At 49.3% G+C, this 25440-nt stretch overlaps 1 protein-coding gene across 4 annotated transcripts in view; it reads right to left on the bottom strand.

Moving 5' to 3' along the window:
* The window catches only part of CABLES1 (Cdk5 and Abl enzyme substrate 1), a 155160-nt gene that overhangs the window by 2153 nt on the left and 127567 nt on the right, over positions 1-25440 (bottom strand). For all 4 annotated transcript variants that reach the window (XM_058438563.1, XM_032152652.2, XM_032152653.2 and 1 more), the window contains 5 exons: positions 21770-21866; positions 20422-20578; positions 19234-19337; positions 3465-3571; positions 2577-2784 (listed from right to left, as the gene is read on the bottom strand). In XM_058438563.1, the coding sequence (XP_058294546.1) occupies positions 2577-2784; positions 3465-3571; positions 19234-19337; positions 20422-20578; positions 21770-21866 (673 nt within the window). The remainder of the gene's footprint in view (positions 1-2576; positions 2785-3464; positions 3572-19233; positions 19338-20421; positions 20579-21769; positions 21867-25440) is intronic.

The following is a 25440-nucleotide window of genomic DNA, read 5'->3' on the forward strand; positions in this document are numbered from 1 at the left end:
TAAAGCAAACAAGGCACGACAATAAAAACCACGCGGTAAGTTCAGAAGGGAGTGCACTGATTCTATGTAGTTCAGTCCTTTCATCTTACAAGGATCTAAGTCCTCGGGAAGTCTCCACTTTCACAGTGCCACACAGTTGGTGTGTATCTAAACAGGGCTGAGCCTGGTAGTATCTTGCGTGCCCACCCAACTGGAGGGGCTGCTGGAGCTGGAAAAGAAGGAGAACCACCAAGGTGGGGATGGACAGGGAGGGCCTCATATTTGCTTAGGCACATTCTGCCTTGGCGTTAACCCAGCTTTTGTCTTAATAAAATAAATCCCACCCACAGAGCAGATGTTGACTGCTTTCAGATTATAACTGGGATGAGATCTTGAGTTAGGTTTCTTGCCACCGTAAGTGGCTGGTCAAACCATTACTGTTATATTCTGCATCAACAGCGAGGAAGGCCTCACCCCGTGTAAGGAAGGCCAAGGGCATTTTGTAGTTCAGGCGATGGAGACACCTTGAATAAGGTAAAGTTGTCATCTTTTGCTGTGTGCTATATTGCTCAACTATGATTAAATGTGCATATTATTTATAATTTTATAAATATCTGTTGCATCTAAATATGATTGAATGTGCGTATTATTTATAATTTTATAAATATCTGTTGCATCTAAAGATTCATGAGTTCTTGGCCAGGCATGGTGACTCATGACTATAATCCCAGTACTTTGGGAGGTTGAGGCGAAAGGATAGCTTGAGGCCAGGAGTTCGAGACTATCCTGGGCAATACAGCAAGACCTGGTCTCTATAAAAAATAAAAAAAATTAGCCAGGTGCAGTGGTGCATGCCTGTAGTTCCAGCTACTTGGGAGGTGGAGGTGGGAGGATTGCTTGAATCTGGGAGGTGGAGGCTGCAGTGAACTATGATTGTGCCACTGCACTCCAGCCTGGGTGACAGAGTGAGACCCTGTCTCAAAAAAAATAAATAATTAAAAAAAATCATTAGTTCAGCAGATGTCTGTATAAGCCTATTGATTCTTAGCTCAGAGTTGGTGTCCAATGGTCACTTCTGGGTTCATGTATTTACTGTATAAGCTAGATGATTTTGTACCATTTCTTAAAATCTGTAAAGCACCGACCTAAAAAATATTCTTTTCAATTGGGGAGTACCTACCTTAGTGCCCTTTCTGCTTTTTTGCCTTTGCCACTGAAGACAGTGAGACATATGGGGCACTGACTTAACCATGTCTTTTATTTTCTGTATTCTGATGCTTTGATATCTGGGGACTTGCTGACTCTAGAGGGACTGCCCTTCCCAGGGTTAGCCAAATCCTCCACAGTGACCCTTTTTGCTTTTCAAATGCAAACCAACCAATCCAGAGGCCACATTCCCACCACCTCCTCCATGGGCCTCACACTCCAGGCCACTATCCACCTGCCCTTATCACCCCAGAGCCAGGCACCAGACAATCAGGGACAGACCCTAGGCCCCAGAGCCCATCAAAACTATTCAAACTAGCCAATCCTAAACCCACAAACCCTGCCTTACCTATTCCTTTCTGTGAAAACCACAATCAAGGCTCCCTCTGCCTCCCGACCAATTCCAGGGCTTCCATGCACAGCCCCCACAGCATGGCATGCCCCTTGTTATGAGCTGAATGTTTGTGTCCCCCCAAATTCGTATGTGGATGCCCTAATCCTTCATGTGATGGTATTAGGAGGTGGGGCCTTTGGGAGTGATTAGGTCTAGATGAGGTCCTGGGCATGGAGTGAAGGGATTCAGAGCCTTAGAAGAAGAAACCAGAGGGCTTGCTTTTTGTCTCTCTCTGCAATTAAGGATGGGCAAGAAGACGCCCACGAGCAAGGAGAGGAACCTCACTAGAACTGAAGCAACTGGTCCCTTGACCCTGGACTTCCCAGCCTCCAAAACTATGAGAAATAAATTTCCCATTTCAGACATCCAGCCTATGGTATTTTGTTATGGCAGCACCAGCCAAGATACTCCTTCCCTTAGGAACTGTAACAAACTATCTTCTCAATGGATCTGTCTTCTGATCAGTTGGCTTTACTGTACCTCAAATTTTCTATTAATATATTGAATTCTAAAACAGGCATTCATGTAGCCATCCAAGGAGATCTATGTTTCCTTGTTTTGGTAGGGCTCTCCTTCAAAAGAACAGAGATACCACCCTGTCACTCACACCTTTCCCCAAAGAGGAGCCAGCCAAGGAAGTAGGCAGCCAAAGTCTTACTGAAGCAACCTGTTTGACATTAGATGCTCTGTGGGTCACACTGCCTGGGGGAATCCCTTGCAGATACAGTGGCTTCTATGGCTGTGGGAATAATTGCATCTCACATGGTGTCTGAGAATGGATTTTGAGGGCCAGACCCAATGCCCAATGCTGAAGAGCTTTGGTCTTGTCAAAGTAGATCATTCCTATGTTCTAAGAAAGATAGCCTGACTATTCCCACTATGGGAAAGACTTCATAGCCTTCACCTCAATTGCTCACTAAGGATCAGAATCCTTCTGAGAGAGGAACCCCGGACCGGAGCGTGTGCTCCTCCAGCCACCAGGAAAAAGGCCACTTACGTCAATTAAATGCTTGACTTCGTGTTTTTTGAGGTCACTTCCAATTTTGGCTGCTAACAGTACACATGCCCCAGCACACAGCTTCCGGTTCTGTTTGTTGAGCTTCCCCTTGAGGGCGAGCTTTTCAAAGTAGACGAAAGCCATGGCCACCGTGGGCTCCTCAAGGCCACAGTCCTCCTGCGCAAGCTTCCGCATCTCTCGTTTCAGACTGGAGAAAGACAGGCAGGAGGGAACAGTCTTGTGAAAACTTAAGAGTTTCAGTGGACCTCAAAGAAAAAGATTCCCCCATCTTGAATGCTTTTTCTCTTTCTCTTTCCCAGAGGGTGACCTGGACTGGGATTAAGTCCCTGGGAGTGTGAAGGCTGCTTTATGCATGAGGAGCAGACTTACAGAGCTGGGCTTTGGACTCTTCTCTGTTGGTCAGGTCATATAAAACATGTTTACTTTTCTTTCCTTTTTTTTTTTTTTTTTTGAGATGGAGTCTCACTCTGTTTTCCAGGCTGGAGTGCAGCGGCACGATCTTGGCTCACTGCAAGCTCCACCTCCTGGGTTCAAGCAATTCTCCTGCCTCACCCTCCCAAGTAGCTGGGATTACAGGCGTGCACCACCACGCCTGGCTAATTTTTAAATTTTTAGTAGAGACGGGATTTCACCATGTGGGCCAGGCTGGTCTCAAACCCCTGACCTCAGGTGATCCACCCACTTCGGCCTCCCAAAGTGCTGGGATTACAGGTGTGAGCCACCGTGCCTGGCTGTCCTTCCTGCTGAATGTGACAATGACTCAATCACTGTAACCACAGAAAGGACCACTGGACAGATGACAAGCTTACTGTGTGTGGAAAGAGGGGTTTGGAGGGAAAGGTCACAGCCAAGTCCAGCCTCCTGTACCTCCTAATTTTGCTGAGTGTCAGCTTAATGTGAGGGAACTTCTCCTTGAAGGTCTCGTTCATGTCCTTCTTGAGATCCGAGGGCTTCACGTAGTCAATCACTGTTGTCTGTAACAGACAGAGGAACACGGATCACTCCTTAAAACAAGGGTTGTATGTAGTAATTATGCACCAACTACGACCAACTTACAACTCCCAAAGCCATGAGCAATGGGAAAACTTGGATTGGAGCTACAAAAAGGGCTCGGCGGAATCCAGGAGCCTGAAGGGGGCTGTGGCCTTCTGGAGGTGAACGGAAAACAAGTCACCACTATTAAGATGAGGTGACACTTAGGAAAACTGGCCTGTAGACCATCAGAAGTCAGTGCCTGAGAGGGAGGGGTGCCTGTGTCAGTTACCAGGTGTCAGCCTGTTCACACGGTACAGGGCTTAAGCGCGTGGGGCTTGGATGTGCACAGACCTGGGTTCAATTTCTACTTGACCATTCACTAGTCCGACGGCTTTGGGAGACTTCACCCCAAATCTCAAGTCCCATGTCTGTAAACAAAAAACAGTAACAGTGCCTACTTCACACAGCTTTCTGAGAACTGTATGAGAAGTGCCCTGTACAGTGCCTGGCCTACAGCAAGTGCTCAATACATGTTAGCTATTGTTCTTTTAGTTTTTTAAATGGTAGTAAAACATACATCACATACAATTTACCATCTTAACCATTTCTAGGCGTACCATTCAGTGGCATTAGGAACATGTGCATCATTGTGCAGCCCTCACCACCATCCGTCCACAGAATCTTTTCATCTTCCCATTTGAAACTGTGCCCATTAAATGCCAACTCCCCATCCGCTCCCTCCAGCTCCTGGCAACCATTATCCACTTTTTGTCTCTATAAATTTGCCTTATGTAAGTGGAATCGTCTAGTTGTCCTTTTGTCATGGGCTTATTTTATTTAGCATGGAGTCTTTTTTTTTTTTTGAGATGGAGTCTCGCTTTGTTGCCCAGGCTGGAGTGCAGTGGTGCAATCTTGGTTCGCTGCAACCTCCGCCTCCCAGGTTCAAGCGATTCTCCTGTCTCAGCTTCCTGAGTAGCCGGGAATACAGGCACCCGCCATCACACCCGGCTAATTTTTGTATTTTTAATAGAGACTGGGTTTCACCATGTTGGCCAGAGTGGTCTCGAACTCCTGACAACACGTGATCTGCCTGCCTCGGCCTCCCAAAGTTCTGGGATTACAGGCATGAGCCACCGCGCCTGGCCTACCATGGAGTCTTCAAGGTTCAATCTCATTATAGCACGTGTCAGAATTTCCTTTAAGGTTGAACAACATTCCACCGTATGTATATAATGGTAGCTAGTAAGTCTTTAGAAACTTGAGTTTCCTCCTCCCTCCCTCCCTCCCTCTTTCTAAATTGGAGAAATCCTTAAAGGATCCTTGGAGTCCTTTCTGAATACCCTGGTCTTCCTTGCTCCTCTGTACCCTGCACTGTGAACTCTGAATTAATTCAAACAGTTTTTTTCTGGGTTTCCTCCAGTTCATCTCATCCCTCCTCAAGAACACACTTGCCAAGACTGGGTCTTTTTTGGCTAACTACATGCCATAATCTTTATTTTTTTTGAGACGGAGTCATGCTCTGTCGCCCAAGCTGGAGTACAGTGGCGCGATCTCGGCTCACTGCAACCTCCGCCTCTTGGGTTTAAGCTATTCTCCTGCCTCAGCCTCCCGAGTAGCTGGAACTACAGGCATGTGCCACTTTGCCCAGCTAATTTTTGTATTTTTAGTAGATGGGGGTTCGCCATGTTGGCCGGGCTCCTCTTGAACTCCTGACTTCAGGTGATCTACCTGCCTCTGCCTCCCAAACTGCTGGGATTACAGGCATGAGCCACCGTGCCTGGCCCACATGCCATAATCTTAATCAGTCAAAGCTCAAGAAAGAAGAAACGACAGATTTTGATGTGAAGGTCAATTCCCTAGATGACTCATGCCCGCAAAGCCCATCAAAGGTTTCCTTAACAGCTCTAACGAAAGTTGGTGGCTTTCTCTGGACACCTCCATTTATAGGACACAGGATTTTAGCACAGACATGTACAATGCCTTTGGTGTCAGTAGCAAGAAGCAGGCAAGCAGCCATCACATCCCAGTTCAAGTTATCTTAATGGTCCTCTCTTTGCTTCTCTGGTGAATAAAGGCAAAGCACAGCAATATTAACTCCAACAATTCCACCAGACCTGTTCAGAGTTTTCGAACACTTGGCTGGAAGAGGACTTGCTGGATGCAATGCCACGTCTTCCTCCTCTGATACATAGTCTTTCTGGCCCAATCAGGAAGGTCTCCTGACCTGGTCCAGATGTGGCCATTCTGGTCCCGGCTAACCACATGCCCTACAAGGACCAGGAAAGGGGCAGCCCAGCTGTGCAGGGCCACAGTATTTGGACACTGCTCTCACTGCCAAGGTCCAGCAGAGTGGACCCCTGTGGCAGCCCTCCAAGACAGGTTTGTTTCCCTTCTACTTTTAAGAAAGGCTCTATTTCCTCTCCAACAAATGTCTCCTCTGGGTTGAATCTCTGGGTTGAAGGGGATGTAAGATTTCATTTTGGAAACAGGCAGTAGAATGGGGGCCACATCTAACATGCTCGCCTCAAGCTGGGAGGGCCCATCAGCCAATCCTCCTGTTTCCCAAGTAATCAGCACCTTCCTCCAGCTTCTCAACCCCTCATCCCCCATCCAGGCACCCTGAACTCCCAGAGACAGGCCACTTCTACTCTTCCTCTACAGAGGAAAGTCATGAGGTTTGCAATGATGTGAGCAGGCTCAAGTAAAGTCATCTGCCTTTGTTGGGGGCCTAGAGCCCTGTAAGCACCAGCAAGGATATCCTGCTGCTTAACGATCATGTGGATTTTCAGGCTGGGTTCTGCTGAAGTGCCTGTGGGAGGGGACTGGATCTCTCCTCACAGCAACCACAGCAGCTCTGCTTTGCTCCATCTTATTTGTAGATACACACAACACTTCCCTTGAAAGAGGGCTCTTAAACTGCTTAAATGCGCAAATAGACAAATGTGTCCCACCTCTGTTTGCAACAGAGGCTCAGAAAAGTGATAAGGCTCGCCCCAGACCTCAGTGAGCCGTAGGCAGGGCCAGCGCTGCGATCCTGGTCTCCCAGAGCGGCTGCTTCCAGCTCGCGACCATGCACTGCCTTCCTGCTTTTCTCTCCTTGATGGTACTGAATAAGCAGCACAGAGTAGCTCCCTACCCAAGGGCTCTCACCAGGATGTCCGAGAAGATAGCTGGCAGTGGAAAGGCTGTTGGAGGCGGGCGGTCAGGTCCACCTTCAGCAAGTCAGGCAACAGGGAGAAAGTCACTCAACCTCCCTGAGCCTCACCCTCATCCTCCAAAACGAGATGAGAAAACCTGATGGGGCTGCTTCCCAGGTTTATCTTGAAGATCAAAGAGAACAAAATGTACGTAAAAGACGCTGAAAAATTTCATTAGGAGCACAAAGCAGGAGATGCAGCAAGTCTGGGCTCTGCTCCAGCCCCACTGAGTCACAGTCTCTGAGGGCGGGGCCTCGCGCCTGCACCATGACAAGTTTTCCAGCTGATTTCTACGCGCCAGAGACCCGGGACTTCCAAATCAGATTCTCCTTGTCTGGCTATTGCCCACTCCTGGTTCGGCCACTTCTGCAGGCTCCTCCTCCTAAACCGCCGGGGCTGAGGCTGCTTCTCCCTGGGACTTGCCTCCATTCTACTCTATGATCTGAACATCCAACCTCCTCCTGGGACGCCCTGTTGTGCTAAGGAGGCTGGAAAGCTAACGGTTACACTTCCCTGACTCCTTTGCAGCTAGGATTCCAAAAACAATTCTGGCTCCTCCTATTGGATGGATGCTCTGGTACGTGAAGGCAGGGCTGGAGCAAGGGCTGTGCTTCTGTTGTTTCTGCTGCCAAGAGGCTCAGGGCAGGAATGCTCAAGTCCTGTCACTAAGCTTCTAGGTCCTCATTTGGCAGGTGTAGAGCACAGCAGGGCAGCATGGATCTGAAGCCAGCAGCCAGTGCCAGTTCCCCAAGTCCAAAGCCAGAGTCCAAAGCCTCCTGGGTGGCACAGTTCTACACTGTGGCTTGCGGATCATTCCTGAAATGCCAACTTAGATTATTCTGTCAGCCTCCTCAATGATTCTAGTAAGTAAGGTGTTTATTAGATACCTTTCTTCTTTTTTTTTGAGACGGAGTTTCGCTCTTGTTGCCCAGGCCAGAGTTCAATGGTGTGATCTCAGATCACTGCAAACCCCGCCTCCTGGGTTCAAGCGATTCTCCTGCCTCAGCCTCCCAAGTAGCTGGGATTACAGGCACGCGCCACCACACCCACTCAGCTGTATTTTTAGTAGAGATAGGGTTTCACCATGTTGGTCAGGCTGGTCTCAAACTCCTGGCCTCAAGTGATCCACCCGCCTCAGCCTCCCAAAGTGCTGGGATTACAGGCATGAGCCACCACGCCCAGCCTTTAAAAAAAAAAGACATAGGGTCTTGCTACATTTGCCAGGTGGGACTCTAAATCCTGGGCCAAGTGATCCTCCTGCCTCTGCCTCCTGAGTGGTCGGGGCTGCAGACCTGCGCCCCTGCACCGGCTCCTCTTCCTTCTTAAACTTGCTAGAGTGCCTGCTGCACACGCTGTACTTTGCTGATAGCATTTACCACTACTGAAACTGAACCTGGCTTGGGGAAGGCGGGGACAGAGGAAGAGCTTCTGATCCCCATAAAGGCACCGACGATATCCGATCCCTTGAGCTCTGAGTCCTGCCCCCGCCCCTGAGCCACACTTCCTGACCCATTCTTCTTTAGAGGACCCATGAGAGCCAACAGCTCAGCCTGCGGCTCTGGAGGGGGCAAGGGTGGCAGAGGGCGCCAGGCCACTCTGGCCCGGGTCTTGCAGGAGAGGCTCTTTTTTACAAGCAGCCTTGTCCTAGCTCTTGGGGTCTGCAGCTGGGGACTCCGTTTCCTGACAGAGAGGCGGGGAAAAATCCAAGCTAGGCCCTGGCAGGGAGTGGGCAGGGAGGGCCCATGAGCGGATGCTGCCAGACCCTTGGCCCAGGGAGCCCAGTGCTTGGCCCCGTGTAAGTGGGGAATATGTAGCAGCATCAGGAGGACGAGGCTCTCCAGTCATCTTCTAGGTGACAGACTCTTCTGCACCCCAGCCTTCTGTCCTGGCCTCCTGTCTGCTGTGCTCTCTTCCGTCTTGCTTTTGTCCCTGCTTCTCTGAGCTGCGGCTCAGTGGGGAAGAACACAGGCTCAAGAGCCAGAGCCCCGGATTCAAACTCCAGCTCTGACACATGGTGCCCGGAGGCCCAGTGCACACTGGTTGGGAGCTCTGTGCCTCCGTTTGCTCCTCTGGCTTCTCCAGCATCCACCTGATGTCGACAGCAGCAGGCACCTGATCTGCGGGGCTGTTCCATGTCCTGCTCCCGCTCAGCTGCGTGGGATATACAACTGCCACAGCGGACCAGGCAACCCCCAAAGTGGCATTGGCCGCCAGATCCTGGCTCGGAAGGGGCCCTGCACATATGCTGCATCTTGAGGCCACTGGTCTGCACCAGCCCCACACTGTCCAGAGTGTGGAAACTGGATGGATCACTCTGAGCCCAGGGCCACCCCTTCCAGGCAGGTTCCAGAGGGGATGGCAGTCCTCGATGTCCTCTCAGCTGCAGGTCCTTCTGAGAAACACTCTCTGGTGCACAGGAGGTCATGATTCTCCAGCACATCCTGTCTTGAGGGAGCCTGATGGTGGCCCTTAAAGGCCAGGCCTCCCAACCATGCCAAGAGATGGCATCCTCTCTTCAGTGCTGGGGGTGAGCTGGGGAGGCGGTACTAGGAGATTGAGCCACGGCAGTGGGATTACCACAGCCCCCCAGCCACTCATTCTTTCTGGTGTGGGACTGAAGAAATGAAAAGTGAGGCCAATGCTTTATTCAGGTTTGAACTGTATGAATCATAAAAACTTGCAAACTGGGCGTGGTGGCTCTCACCTGTAATCCCAGCACTTTAGGAGGCCGAGGCAGGCAGATCACTTGAGGTCAGGAGTTCGAGACCAGCTTAGCCAACGTGGTAAAACCCCGTCTCTACTAAAAATACAAAAATTAGCTGGGCATGGTGGTGCATGCCTACAGTCTCAGCTACTTGGGAGGCTAAGGCAGGAGAATCACTTGAACCTGGGAGATGAAGATTGAAGTGAGCCAAGATGGCGCCACTGCTCTCCAGCCTGGGTGACAGAGTGAGACTCTGTCTCAAAAAAAAAAAAACAAAACAAAAAAACTGGCCAGATGCGGTAGCTCAAGCCTATAATCCCAGCACTTTGGGAGGCCGAGGTGGGCGCATCACAAGGTCAGGAGATCAAGACCATCGTGGCTAACATGGTGAAACCCCGTCTCTACTAAAAATACAAAAAATTAGCCAGGCATGGTGGCGGGTGCCTGTAGTCCCAGCTACTCGGGAGGCTGAGGCAGGAGAATGGCATGAACCCAGGAGGCGGAGCTTGCAATAAGCCAAGATCGCGCCACTGCACTCCAGCCTGGGCGACACAGCAAGACTTCATCTCAAAAAAAAAAACAAAAAAAAACAAAAAAAAAACTTGCAATGCCTGGGTTTTGCCAGTGCATGCCACTGTAAATCAAAGTGCTAATTAAACAAGCAGCGGCTCCTTCTTGGCCTGGGACAGTATGAGTGACCACTGTTTTTTCTTTTTTTTTTTTTTTGAGATGGAGTCTCACTAGGCTGGAGTGTGCAGTGGTGTGATCTCCGTCACCTAGGCTGGAGTGTGCAGTGGTGTGACCGCTGCTCACTGCAGCCTCTGCCTCCCAGGTTCAAGCGATTCTCTTGCCTCAGCCTCCTGACTAGCTGGGACAACAGGTGTGCACCACCACACCCGGCTAATTTTTTTGTATTTTTAGTAGAGACAGGGTTTCACCATTGGCCAGGCTGGTCTCGATCTCCTGACCTTGTGATCCGCCCACCTTGGCCTCTCAAAGTGCTGGGATTACAGGCGTGAGCCACCGCGCCCGGCCAGGACCACTGTTTTCAATGCCACCTAATTCCAGGTCATGGGATTCACCAGATGAAGGGCTCCTTGTGGCCCGCAGCAGGCCCAGGCTGTGTGATGGATGGGGGGGTTCCAACCCTGCAGCAGGCAGTTGTGTTTTTGCAAGGGTGCTCATTCCGTTCATGGAGTCAGAGGTCACTTGAATGCCTGGCTGCAGGGAAGCTGTGTGCACAGCTGCGTACAGGGAAAGGGGAAGGTCAGATGGAAGGGACTGTCCACAACACAGATGTCCAGAGACACAGTTCACAAGGAGGCCCTGCCTGGCCTGCCCTGCTAGAGACAGTCTGGAAGCCCTAGAGTAGGAGTGGACAAATTGCTTCTGAGATGACAGGAAGAGAGAAGACCACAACTTGGTTATCTAGATGAAAAGTCTCCCATATCGACTGCAGAAACACTGATACCTATTTCGCTTTTTTTTTTTTTTTGAGACAGGATGGGTGACTCTGTTGCCCAGGATGGAGTACAGTAGCACTCACTGCAACTTCCACCTCCCGGGTTCAAGCGAGTCTCGTGCCTCAGTCTCCCAAGTAGCTGGGACTACAGGTGCATGCCACCATGCCTGGCTATTTTTTTTGTATTTTTTGGTAGAGATGGGGTTTCGCCATGTTGGCTAGGCTGGTCTCGAACTCTTGACCTCAAGTGATCCGCCCACCTCAGCCTCCCAAAGCGTTGGGGTTACAGGCATGAGGCACTGCGCCCGGCCCATCCTTTGCTTTGTATAAAAACAAAGTCTTGACTTGTCACGAGAAGAGGGAAGGGGCCTCCATGGAACTGAACTTGGGCCCCATCCTGGCCCACAGTAACAATGTTGTGAAGTGAACGCCCCTCAGGTGGGCTGGGGTGTAACGGGAGAGGATGGGAGGTACACACGCCCCAACAACAATCCTGGAGAACAGCGAGGGCCTCAGAGCAGACAGGTTGCTGGTCTGATTCCAACAGAAACAACAGAAAAGGTACTTCCACTCTAGGGCTTGATAAAGCTCCGGCCTCCTTCATTTCCTACTCTCCTGTCTTCCAAGTCTCCCCAGGAATTCTTATGAGCAGTTCTAAGCAGATGTGAGCTTGCCGTACACTCGGCTACTGTTCTCTGACCTACTGCCAGCCCTAGTGCTGCCTGCACCCTAGGAGCTAGCTGTAAGACCTGGGGCAGGTATGCAGCCGCTGCAAGCCTTGGTTCCACACCACGCCTGTGAAAGGAAGGAAGGATACAAGGCAATGATCCACACAGCTCCTTCCAGCGCCAACAGCCACTGCGAAATTAGGCTCTTTTGCTTTGGCCACACTTGTATATGAGCGTTCGGGCTCAGCTGGGCACTGGAAAGCAGATGTTCCGTGCTTGTTAAGGTAATTAAGCGACAGTGGCCCTCGACTAAATCTATCTAACCACCAACAGATGGGCATTTCAGCTGTTCTAGGCATTTAATCCTTTCCCTCAGAGGACAGTAAATCACAAGGAAACTATGGAAATAAACGGGTAGCCTACGCAGCCTAGGGCTGCATTTGTTGCTATTTCTACCCATCGAATTCAAAATACCGAATCCTGGATCGACTCTCCCGCCCACTGAAATGAAAGGGTTTGCACACGGAGAGGAAAACAGGAAGAAAAGCTCCCTCTGCTTCAGGTTTACATGGCCATGGGGATTCACTGGGTGGCACAGAGCATGTTCAGTGTCAGATATTTGTCAACTATTTATCTGGTGCTACAGGACTCCTGGAATAGTGTCTCCATCCACTTGAGATGACACCAGGTGACTGGCCCTGAGATCACCCACACCCAGAGAGTATTTGGATGCACTTCTAAATGCAAGCTGCTGAAACAGTGGCAGTAGAGAATGAGCCAAACTGCGTGGAACGTCATGTTCAAAATCACGAAGTGATTGTCAAAAATCCGGGACAAATACATAGAAAGACAGCAGATGCTGCAATATCCTGGGTGAAATGTCAAAATCACGAAGCGATTGTCAAAAATCCGAGACAAATACACAGAAAGAGAGCAGATGCTGCAAAATCTTGGGTGAAATGTCAAACTCATATTTTGTATTAGTTTTTTTTTTTTTTGAGACGGAGTCTTGTTCTTATCACCCAGGCCAGGGTACAGTGGCATGATCTCAGCTCACTGCAACCTCCGCCTCTCGGGTTCAAGCGATTCTCCTGCCTCAGCCTCCTGATTAACTGGGATTACAGGCGCCCGCCACCACACCTGGCTAATTTTTGTATTTTTTAGTAGAGACGGGATTTTGCCATGTTGGCCAGGCTGGTCTCGAACTCCTGACCTCAGATGATCCACCCGCCTTGGCCTCCCAAAGTGCTGGGATTACAGGCGTGAGCCACCGAGGCCAAGTATTAGTTTTATGAGAAAAAAATGAATCGTAAAAGAGGCTTTAAAGAGGTGAATTGTATGGTGTTGGAATTCTAATAGTGCTGTTAACAACAACAAAAAGACCAAAAAAAAAAACCAAACCCACACCCAAAACAACCCTCCCTCCCCACACAGCACAATCAAGCATTTCAGGCCTTGATGTGAACACTTACACCTAAAGCTGGCAGGATGCTCCTCAGCTACTGCCCAGGCCTGTGCGCCTGAGGGCGCCCTTCAAGCCTCAGGGAAGTGCCACAATAGGGAAGTGCCAAGCTACTGTGATTCTAATGTGATGTGACATTTTCTTAAAGAGGTCCCCTCCCCAGAACTGAATAGGCCTCAGGCACCTTGAAACCTGAGGCCTTGGAAAGGGTCTTGCATCAGCTTCCCAACAAATCCACCCTGCAGACAGGTAACAAGTGCCTAAATCATCCAGGTAACTTTTAATGGAAATAGAGAGATATAAATATAGTTCTATATTCTATATAAATTATAAATATATGACTGTTATTAAATTATATTATAATTTTTATATATTTATAAATATATATTTATAAATATATATATCGGGGGACAGGCAGAATCTAATCACCTACCTCATGGAAGGCAGAATTAGTCTTTCTTTCATTGAGTCAATTACTTCCCACTGCTCAGCATCTCATGCTGTACTGAAAAATTAAGTTCTATGATACATTCCCCCAACACTGGGGAGATGTGGGGGTAGAGGGAGGGCTTTCTCTACAAGTACTTAGATTTTAATATTCGGTAAATAAAAAATAGGCATTTTATCATGGAGATCAATCCAAGAGGTTTCTCTTGAGGTTTACATGCTTATGCATATCACAAACAATGTTAGTCGGTTTTCTTTTTGATGTAAACATGGTGCAAGAGGGATTTCTTACAGAAGAAAAGAATCCAGAAATCCACTCAGGTAACTGAATTTTGTTGGCATTATCTCAGCTCTCCCGCTTACTTTCTCCTCTTAAGTGCTTTCCACACCCATAAAGAGGGGGAAAAAACACAAAAACCCACTACCAACCTGGGCTGCCAGGTTCTAATGATACATAACCACTCTCTCATGAAGCTTTAATTATATGCCAAGTGGTGCAGAGAGCTGGAAGCATCCGCCTTCCCCCGAGACACACCATTGCCCAGCAAGAGTCTGCACGTAGCCAGGCGGCTCAACATGCTCTCCTGTTCTGTGGGCACCTTCTAGAAACTTGAAGACCAAACCACCGGGCCAGCTGCAATTTGTTTTGCACACCTGCCCCAGGAATTTTTTTTTTTTTTTGGAGACAGTTTCATTCTTGTCACCCAGGCTGGAGTGCAATGGTGTGATCTCAGCTCACTGCAACTTCTGCCTCCTGGGTTTAAGTGATTCTCCTGCCTCAGCCTCCTGAGTAGCCAGGATTACAGGCGCCCGCCACTACACCTGGCTAACTTTTTTGTATTTTTAGTAAAGATGGTGTTTCACCACGTTGGTCAGGCTGCTCTTGAACTCCTGACCTCAGGTGATCCACCCGCCTCGGCCTCCCAAAGTGCAGGGATTACAGTCGTGAGCCACTGCACCCAGCCCGGAATTTTTTTTTAAGTTCAAAATCTCACCCTTGACCTTCTACAGTAGATAACAGCGGGAGTGACTTGCATGGATCAAAGTTTAAAAATACAGATATGGGTGCAAGACTAATTTGAAAAGGGTGCCACTTGCACACTAAATGACAGGCTTCACCTCTGGAAGCTTCCCACTCTAAGTAAGACATGTCCTGACTATGGCGATAAAGGGCCTTTTTATATTACACTTAGGACACACACGCACAAAGATAAACAGTCAGCTACATCATGGCTGGTTAATATCACCTACACTAGGACTCAGAAGTCCCGCTCCTAGGTATTTACCCCAAGAGAAATGAAAAAGTATTTCCACAGAAAGACACGCACAAGAACATTCATGGCAGCCGCATGAACAAATGTCTATCAACAGGAGAAGGGATAAACAAACTGTACTACATCTTATACCACTCAGCAATTTTTATTTTTTTGAGACGTAGTTTCGCTTGTCACCCAGGCTGGAGTGAATAGTGTGATCTCGGCTCACTGCAACCTTCACCTCCCGAGTTTAAGCGATTCTCCTGCCTCAGCCTGCGGGGTAGCTGGGATTACAGGTGCCTGCCACTATGCCCAGCTAATTTTTGTATTTTTAGTAGAGACAGGGTTTCATCATGTTAGCCAGGCTGGTCTTAAACTCTTGACCTCAAGTGATCCCCCCACCTCACCCACCTCGGCCTCCCAAAGTGTTGGGATTTATGGCGTGATCCATCACACGTGGCCCACTCAGCAATTAAAAATCTACTGATACTCATGACATGGGGAACTCTCACATGTTAAGTTGTATGAAGGAAGATGGACCCCAAAAACTATATGCCATGATCCTATTCACATGAAGTTTCAGAATAGGTAAAACTAATCTATGGTGACAGAAGTGAGAACAGTGATAGCCTTTGCAGGAAGGGGATGGGAAGAGTGGATGGGGAGGGGAACTTTCTGCAGGGACAGAAATGCTCTATATCTGGATCAGAGCAGTGGTTACAAAAATTCATGGAAATGCACAAACAAACAAGTGCATCTGATTGTCTGTAAATTACTCCTTTTAGCGGCTGCAGCAAGATTTGATGGGTGAAAGGATTAGCTCATCACTTTGAGAGCTGCTTCATTCAGCAGAGGCTACACAAGCATCTCAGAGCCTGATTTCCACAGGAACAGGACATCCCAAAACAGGGGAGGACAGTCCCAGGATTTCAGGCGGGCGCCTCTGCTGGGCTGGCCACACTGGACTGCCCTGGGGGCCTGAGGAAGAAGGGACAGGCAGCAGGACTCCGGGGCCTTGGAAGCTGATACTAAGGGAGGTGAGCAGCTCCGCATACTTGGCCTGTGACCAGCAAACCTGCTCCTTCCCCAATCACTGAGCATTCCCACCCAGGAGGGAATCTGCCCTCTGTCTGGGCAGAGATCCCCATACCAGCCTAGTGGCCAAATGTGCCTCAGGCCCTCAAAGAGGGCATTCCACAACCTGGCTCAAAGGAGCCAGGGCCTTCGGAGCCAGGGCCTGTTTCAGCGGCAGCTCCCTGTGCCTGGGGCCAAGTCAGTGGGGAGGGAGGGTTTGTCAGCATCATTTGTGGGCCCTGCCTCCTGCCTCTGTGTGCCTAGGGGGAAGGGCAACGACTTCTAAGGTTAGAAAAATCTATTTTATGCAAAACCAACCCCCTTCCTACTTTGGGGTCTTTCCACTGGGCTCTCCCTACCAAAACCTGGTGGGGCCGACCGCTCTCAGCCCTCAGTGCTTGCTTCAGTGCCATTACTCGGGGAAGTCTTCCTTGAGGCCTACCCCCTGGGGCCCACGTCCAACCCTTCCATCATTTCCTGCCGCTGTTTTTGTTTTGTTTTGTTGAGACAGGGTCTTGCTTTGTTGCCCAGGCTGGAGTGCAGTGGCACAATCTCGGCTCACTGCAGCCTCTGCCTCCTGGGTTCAAGCGATTCTCCCACCTCAGCCTCCCCAGTAGCTGGGACTACAGGCACGCACTACCACACCTGGCTAATTTTTAAACTTTTAGTAGAGATGGGGTTTCACCACGTTGGCCAGGCTGGTCCCAAACTCCTGACCTCAGGTGATCCCCCTGCCTTGGCCTCCCAAAGTTCTGGGATTACAGGCCTGAGCCACCATGCCTGGTCTCCTGCTGCTTTTCTAAGATGGTTCCTTCCTCACGATTATGGTGCTCTGTCTCCTTGTTTACTGTTTACTCTCTGACATCCTCACTCACTCCAAGGTGGAGGAGAACAGGGGTTGTGGCTGGTTAGTTCTCTACTGGGTAAGGAAGCTTGGCTCATAATAAGGCCTCAATCAATACTTGTTCAATAGGTGAATTCTATACCTGTTCCCCAACACACAAAAATAAAGCAAACACCCCAGCGCCCCCACCCCCAACTGCCCCACTCTGATTCCTACAAGTTCAATGCAATGCATGAGAAACGGCCTGTAACCCATGTTGGCTTCTAGGAAAGAAGTCTCCAGGGAGCTGGGTTGAGGCCCTTTGTAATACACACACACTGTCAAGAACTTAGAAGAGAATGCTGAAACGTGGATTTCCCACATTTTATCAAAGTACCAACATCTGTGGCTAGAATAGGAAACGCAGGGCTCCAGGTGCCGACCAGGAAAATGCAGTCCGTGCGCAATTCCATTCCCTATAGCATGGACTATTCCCGGGAGCACTGACTGCAGAGCCCATGCAGTGAAATTAAAAATGATCCACTTGGGAACATCAAATGAGGAGGGCAGGACATACATGCTGACTCGGCAAGTCTTCTAGCACAGTCTAAGGAGGGAAAGTTGTATGTGTGTACGTGCACACGCACATACACACATACTGCGGCCCGCAACCTCAAGGCTCACAATGAAATCATTTAAAGACAAAAAAGATCAGATAAAAAAGATCAGATCTAGCACCAGCCCAACACTAGGCCTATAAAGGAGAGGTCAGCATTATCACCAGGCACAACGTGTCTCTTAGGACAGCTCCCGCCAACATCGATCAGAAATAGTGCACCTTCCTATTCTCTTGGTTACCTAGAAAACTGCTACACTGTTGGCCCAAAGAATGATCTTCATGTCCAATCCCGAGGTCAGCAGTTGTGGGGCTGACTGCTGAGGAATGTGGAATTCAGAGACAGCTGGGCAACGTGAAAACAGCCCCGAGCCAGGAGTTCTAGCCCGGATCCCCCATTTCCCATCTATCAACTAGGAAAGCCTCACTCGGACTCCCTGAGCCAGTTTCCTGGCCACGCTGCTTAAGAAATAAAGTGAATTTTAATAAGTAAGGCAGTGAACCACATAAAGCATCCTTATTCTTACACCAGTTGCACCCTCCTTGACATCAGAGCAATCATTCTGGTCATTTATTGAACACTTATTATGTGCTTGCCTCTGCCAAAGATGAATATGCCCTGGTTTTTTTTAAATAAACAGGTCATAGAGTGGAAGAAAAGTAACTATACATGGCTCTGGTTTTGCTTTCTGTGTTAGGAGTTGGGGCATGAGTGAGGGAGAGTGAGGAGTAGGGGCAATTTCAAACTAAATGCCTTTGACTTGAATGCATTCCTCCAGTGACTAAATGCATTCTGACGCCATGTGGTGTACAAAAATGACCACTGAACTATGTGCTAGAACAAGAGGACAAATGCTGAAAGTAACTGGCAAGGCCCCAAGTTCTGCCTGGTGTTTCTCTGACAAACAGCGGAGAACCCTAAGTTCTGAATGAAGATCTGGGTGTCCTTTGCGTACGGGGGATTGGTTTCCACTCTGGCTACTGCAGACACAAAAGCCGAGAGGAGAAAAAAGATCCCCTGGTTCACTTCTAAGGCGGGGGCTCCTGAGAACAGCTCAGGCTGGGAGCACAGGAGGGAGGGAACCAGAGGAGGAAGTGCTCGGCTGTGCCGGCCCCGCCAGGCCCGGCTCATGGGCCAGGACATGCAAAAGGCAGGGAGGTGGTGGGGGCGTTCTGGGTGGATGTCTCCCACCTGATGCTGTGCATGGCAGGCCTGGCCAATCGACTGTTCTGAAAGTGCAGCTCCCCCTCCTCCCACAGCAGGCGGGGCTCTGCTTGCCACAAGAGTCAGGGCAAGTCAGCCCAGAGAAAGCACCCAGGGCCCCGCCAGGCCCCTCTGGTGTCTGCAGAGGAGATGGCAGCCCTTGGTGGTGGGAAATAGTGGTCAGCCGAGAGCAGAAACCAAAATTACACACAGGGAAAAACAGGAAGAGTCCATGAAATAAAAACAGCAGAGAAAGGTTTTGCATGTAACACCCACAGTGTCCTACTTTCACTTTCCCAGGAGAGAATTCTGTCATCCCCAGCCTGGGGCCAAATGTTTGCTCAGCATGCACACGAAGGCCTGCAGCCACCAAGGAACTCCAAACAGAGCTGGACTTGAACTCAGCGCTCCCAGGGATGGGCCTGGTCCTCTCCACTGGGGTTTGTGGAGGTATAAGCTTGGACATCCCCCTTCAGAGGAGAGGGTCCCCCAACCTGAGCTGGTAACTTTGTGGACACTGGCAGCCCAGCCTTCGCAAGCATCCTGAAAGTGGTGTTTGCAGGCCAGGTGGCCAGCAGGATTCTGGACAGAAGGCAATACTGGTCCTCCCATGGGCACCCACACTGGGGAGCTCCTCAGGAAGGTCCCCCAGGCAGAGCAGTCTTTGAACAAGCCCCCAGCCACCACCAATCCAGGAGGGGCAACTGACGAGGTGCAGCAAACGGAACCTCCATTCCACGCTACTCACCATGTAGGAAGGGAAGATCAGAACGCGTTTGTGTTTGCCACAAGGCCACTGGGGGTCATCCAAGAGATTTGGGTCATAGTCCATAAAGTCTCCCAGGTCACTACCTGAAGATCACATGCAAAATACAAAATGATAATTAGCGGCTCCGGACCCTCCCCAGCAGAGACGGCCAGGAGAATGCCAAGTATAGCTGGAATGAAGAAAGGCTGGCTTTAGGGCACTTAGCTCAACGTCACGGCACTCACTGACTTTTATTAGACATCTCCGCATGCCAGTGAAGTGGATTCTCCTCTCAAAAGGGTTCACCAAATTCTTAACATCCTGACATTTTTTTCCATTTTAGAAAATTATGTATTAATCTCCCTGAGCCAGGAGAGCAAAAAACTTCACACAGCGTGCAAGATGCAGAGGACACTCTCAGAGTGTGGCCCCGAAGAGGTTTATTTTTCAAACTTGCAGATCAAATTTGGAGACGCCTGTGCAGCACGATTTGGTGCAAATACTTCCAGGCAGGCTATTGTGTCCGTATGAATACAAATCAGAGCGGCCACCAAGGCACAGCTGCGAACGATCAGAGGTGGCCGGAACACTAGGATAGGGATTCAGAACTCAGCACTTGGGCAGACCTAGGGAACTTCACATCCACCTGGAATTCCCTGAGAGTAGAAACAGCACTGCTTCCTAAAGTGTTTTCTCCATGTGCCAGTTCTTAAAAAGGTTTGATCAGCAAAGCTGGAAGCATGCAAGTCTTCCTTCAGCCGCCAACTCTGCTCACCCACCAAGACAGGCACAAAGGAAACTCTCACACCTGAACCTGCACTTCAGAGCCCAGATTTTTTTTTTTTTTAAGTCCGAATTGAGCACCATGAAAATATAGGACAGAACCAGGTCACTGTTGAGGGGAGCTGAGTGGTCAGGGAAACTGGGAGACACAGCCATCTCTGCATGGTGTGCACGGCCTTGGCGTCTCTCCACGTGGAAGCTCAGGCTGTCAACGACTGGGGCATCTGATTAGAGAGAAATCACCTGTGGCTTCACTGTGGGCCTGCATGGCCTGAGATCAGGCTTTCCTAAAAGTCATGTCACCTGCGGCCTGTCTTCCACTCTGCATCACAGGGAGACTCAATTCCCATGTAAATGAAGGCACCTCCCACCACCAGCTACCAGACCCAGCCAGGCCAAGGTTACCTGTGTCGAGGCTCCCCTGGGTGCCGCTTGCCCGGCCTATGGAGAGGCTGCGGTGGCTCAGGTTACGGAACTGGGAGAAAGAGGAGGTGGAGTCTATGGTATTTCTCCGGGCTCCAAAGGCATTTGTGGGTAACAGAAATTGGGTATAGGAAACAGTCTAAAAGGTGAAGACAAAAACAGGCCAGTGATTATTCCCAGGCATTGCTGGCTCTGCATTCTGATCAAGCTACAGTTGTCACCCCACATTCAGGTCCACTTTCTCCTATTTGCAATTCTGAAATCCAATGAGATCTGAAAAATGAAATTTGTTTTGGTACTCATTGGTGCCAACACCCAACCTGAACTGACATAAGGCTACACATAGTTTTAATTTATCCCACTGAGTCTGACTATTCCTATTACATGGAAGAAATGTGAATGTATTTGACAATAAGGTACTATCTCAGGACCTGCTGTGGTGCTGTGTAATCCACAAGGTACACACTGCATTGCTTTTTATAATCCAAGTGCAGAAGCCCAGAACACTTCAGGCCCCAAGAGTCCCTGGTGAGGGCTGTGGCCTCCTACCCTGCTCCTCTGGCAGACGCCACATATGACCCTCCCCTCCATCCCATCCTTCCTGGCTCCTATGGGAACACTTCCTCGTTGGGGGTGAACAGAGCAAGTGCATTGATTTTCACCTGCCCAGGCAAGCATCTCACATGCACTCTATCTACACCTGGAGCTCCCAGCAGCCTCATTGGCAAACAAACTACCCCAGGACAGATTCCCCTAGAAACACTTGGGTCATTGCCATACACAGATTTTGGAAGGGTTGATGAGGACCGTCTGGACCCTGCACAAAGGGCAGGGTCATCTTTCAACCTTTCACTCCTGAGACTTCAACCCCACAGCTTGTTGCATGTGGATGGAAGAGGAATGTGACTGCCCTGCTGCTCTGTGGTCACAGTGTTAAGACTGAGGGTCTCTTAGCTTCCCAGGACCATAGGAAGCTATGACACTTTCTAGTAGCCTGAATATTGCTTGCTGACACCACCGGTTAATAGATGTTCAATCCACTCGTCATTCCATCCTGGAACATGCCTGTGTGTGAGGTACTCAAAACTGCACATTCAGTTGTAAACAGCATTGGCAGAGAAATACACGTACTGTGGGAACTCCTGCCATGCTGCCACTCAATCACCGGCTGCACACTAGCGGAGCCGGGCAGGCTGGCATCACATGCCTGGATCTGCCCCAGACCTCGAGTCCTCCGCCTCGAGAGAGGCTTGTGGGCTGTCCCCCTCCTCTGCTTCCTGACCTTTGTGCCTTCAGCACAACTTGGTGACTGGCAGCCTGGCAGCCTTACCTTCCCGTCGGCACCCAGTTCCACACCTTCCAGACCAATGATCTCTTTCAAACTCACTGCGCCAGCTGATTGTCTTCCTCCGTCCAACTTCAAATCCCTGAGAGGACAAGCCAGAGGAAAAAAAAATGCTTTTGTGTGCACCCCAAAGAGCCATGAGGATGCTTACTGCATGAGACAACACAGTCACACCGACGAAAATGACCAGGTGAGCCCCGGTGATGGGACAGTCCTTTGTCCCTCCTCGGGGGCTTGCCAGTGATGCCTTGCTGCAACCACTTTGACATAAATGAAATCCAACTGAAAGAAAGCCTGAAGATGAAGCTGATGTTTACAGACATCCCTCCCTCTTCCACAAGGCCCCTTAAGTTCCTAGAGACGGCCAGTGAACATGAGGCCAGAGAGCGTTCCCTGAGCATCGTGGGACCACAGTTTGCTGGGATCTAGCTGCTGGGTTCTTTCTTTCTTTGTTTTTTTGTTTGTTTTGTTTTGAGACAGAGTTTCACTCTTGTTGCCCAGGCTGCAATGCAATGGTACAATCTCGGCTCACTGCAACTTCTGCCTCCGAGGTTCAAGCGATTCTTCTGCCTCAGCCTCCTGAGTAGCTGGGATTACAGGCACGCACCACCACGGCCGGCTAATTTTTTGTATTTTTAGTAGAGACAGGGTTTCACTATGTTGGCCAGGCTGGTCTCAAACTCCTGACCTCAGGTGATCCACCCATCTTGGCCTCCCAAAGTGCTGGGATTACAGGCGTGAGCCACAGCGGCCGGCCTGGGTTCCTTCTAATGCTGCATGAGACCACCTCTCCTTGCTGTTCCCCTTTCTTAGGAGAAATGAATTCTTATCCTAAACACCTACTGGGTTTACTGTTGGTGATCAAAGAATTAATGCCACAGTAGTCACTTCTACTACCTTGACAGACCACCTAGAAAATGAATATCTTTTAATAAAAGAATAATCTCTAGTAATAATAAGTATTCATTCATTCATTCATTCATTCATTCAGGAACGAAGTCTTGCTCTGTTGCTCAGGATGGAGTACAGTGGTGTGATCATGGCTCACTGTAGCCTCAAACTCTTGGGCGCAAGCCATCCTCCCGTCCTGGCCTCCTAAAGTGCTGGGATTACAGGTGTGAGCTACCATACCTGGCCAAACATTTATTTAGCACTTTACTATTTCCAAAGACTCACACATCATTTCTTTGGTTCTTTAAGATGACCCTATGAGAAAGGTACTACTATTTTGATCCAATTTAGATCAAACTGAGGAGGAAACTGAGGCCCTTGGGAGATTGCCAAGGTCACCAGGATGGTAGGTTGGAGAGTTCATCCAATGTCATTTCTAGTACATCACATTGCCATGGAGATGCAAGATGGACTCGCTGTGACTATGCTCAGGTGTAACTGCTCACATCTCAAGGGACCACACCCTTCTCCTACAGTAATTTTTAAAATTTGCCACATATCAGAATTGTATGGGGATCTCTGACAAACTGTTATCTGGCTCCCACCCCCAGACAGTTGGCATGGGGTGTGACCTGGACATCAGGAGTTGTAAACACTCCCCAGGCGATTCTAAACTGCAGCCATGTTTGGGAATGACCAGGTCTTCATGTTCTGACACCCGGTGCCTGTTAGTCAAAGCCACCTCAGACCCACCGCATACTTGCTGTGTGGCCTGGATGGAGGGACCATATTCAGGGGTCATCTCCTACAACCTATGCAAGAACGAATATAAGGCAGGGGCAAATTGCTCCCAGCCAAAGACAAAGTCATCAGGTAAGAAGAGAGGAGGGAGCCAAGCAAGTGGCGAGAAGAGAAGGGAAGAAAGATGTCCTCAAATATAGAAAAAAAAAACCAGGGATGCTCTGATTCTGTTGAGCCATCATCCTAGTCTCTGGGCATTACATGAATGAGCCAGCTCCCTTATCCTACCTATAATGTGGAGTCTGAATAACAGAAATGCCCAAGACCTTCTGTGCCCAGTAAGTGCTGCATTTCCACAGCAGGCTTCCTGGGAGGCCATGGTAGTGCCACCCTCAAAACATCTCTGGAGTCCCGTTCAGAATCGACACCAAAGTCATGCAGGAGAAAGCCAACAACCAACTCTGTTCACACCCACAAGACCGTCTGCCCTACTGCTGCACCTGCTATGCAGGCAACCCAGGGCGGTTCTCAAAACGCTTCTCAAAGCAATTAAGGATGGAGATGATGAATGCACAGGGACACTGGCATAGGGAAGTGCCTACAAAGCAAAAACGTGAACAAGGCAATGAGGCAAAAATACCTGTGGTGGGCAGGGAGGGAGGGAACTGGCCACATGCAGAGCAGGACAAAAATAGCAGTGTCTTCCTTCTCATTCAAGGACCAGCAGCTCAGTTCCACGGGCTTCCTACTTTTCCAAAGCCAAACCCAGCAAGCATGGTCTCCAAATTCCCAACTCCCAAATAATTTTCTCGTTTCTATTTTGCCAGATGGAGAATGTTACTTAGGGCTGAAATTAATAGAGAAGTAGGGAATATCTTTTTGGAGTGAGTAGGCCAGGGGAAATAAGGAGAATTCCAATAAGCCCATACTGAGAGGGTTCTCAGATGGAGAGCTGGCTGCAGGCAGGGGCAGAGTCTCAGTCCATTTTCATATCCTGTCTATACAATGTCTGATACATAACAAACTATTTACTGAGCTGAGCTAGTGTGGCTCTTTGCTGTCTCACCGGTACTGGTACATACAGATGGCATGAAACTTGGGTGATTTTCCACTGTGCCCCTTTTCATCTGTCTTCAATTTGCTCACAGGCTCACTGCTTCCCCGGGGCAGCCTTGTCCTGGCCAGCTGTCTGCCTGCCGCCAAATGTGCACATCACACATCACAGTTAACAGAACCAAAGCAGTCGTGCCTCTTCCACACTCCCCTTCTTGGCATTTCCTCCAAAGGAAATGAAGCCCTAACAAAAAAATATAGTCATGTGCTCATATAAAGTCCAAGATTCTATTCCATGAGATAAAACCCAAACCCATTTAAAGAAACAGGGATTCTTAGACCCAGTGGATTGTCCAAGCGTCTCAGCGACACTTGGGACCACACGAAAGACGGGCAAGGCTCTACCAACCCTACTCACAGAACTGGTCCCTCGAGAAATAACGTGACTCACTGTAGTCACCACTTCCCCCTGGCTTTCTACTTACGTCATTCTACTTTCTAAATTGCTAAGGCCAAGCCGAGTAAGAAAATAAGAATAGTGGGGCCACCCTCAACCGCTACTGGAGACACGTGAGCCTCGTTACTGACGAGTGCCACGCCATAGAACTTCCTGTGATGACAGAGATGGTCCTTATCTACCTTGTCCCATACGATGGTTACGTGTGGCAACTAAGTGCTTGAAATGTGACCAGTTGACTGAGAAACTGAATTTTTAATTTTATTTAATTTTAATTAATTTAAATGTAAATTGCCACATGTGGCTAGTGGCTACTAAGACCCAGTGCTTCCTTGGCAGGACTTTTGCTACCCTTATTTTATAAGTTCCTATGGCAAGATAATATAGTCATAGATACTCAGTGACGTGGATTTGGTCTCCCAGTTTTCTTCCCAAGAGTGGCCTATTTTCCGCCTGTTGCCTCTGGGGATGTTTAAATTACAGGCCACCACAGAGGGAGCAGCAGTGCAAGATT

The sequence above is a fragment of the Hylobates moloch genome, unplaced genomic scaffold (genome assembly GCF_009828535.3).
Source record: "Hylobates moloch isolate HMO894 unplaced genomic scaffold, HMol_V3 SCAFFOLD_5, whole genome shotgun sequence".
Classification (NCBI taxonomy): Eukaryota; Metazoa; Chordata; class Mammalia; order Primates; family Hylobatidae; genus Hylobates; species Hylobates moloch.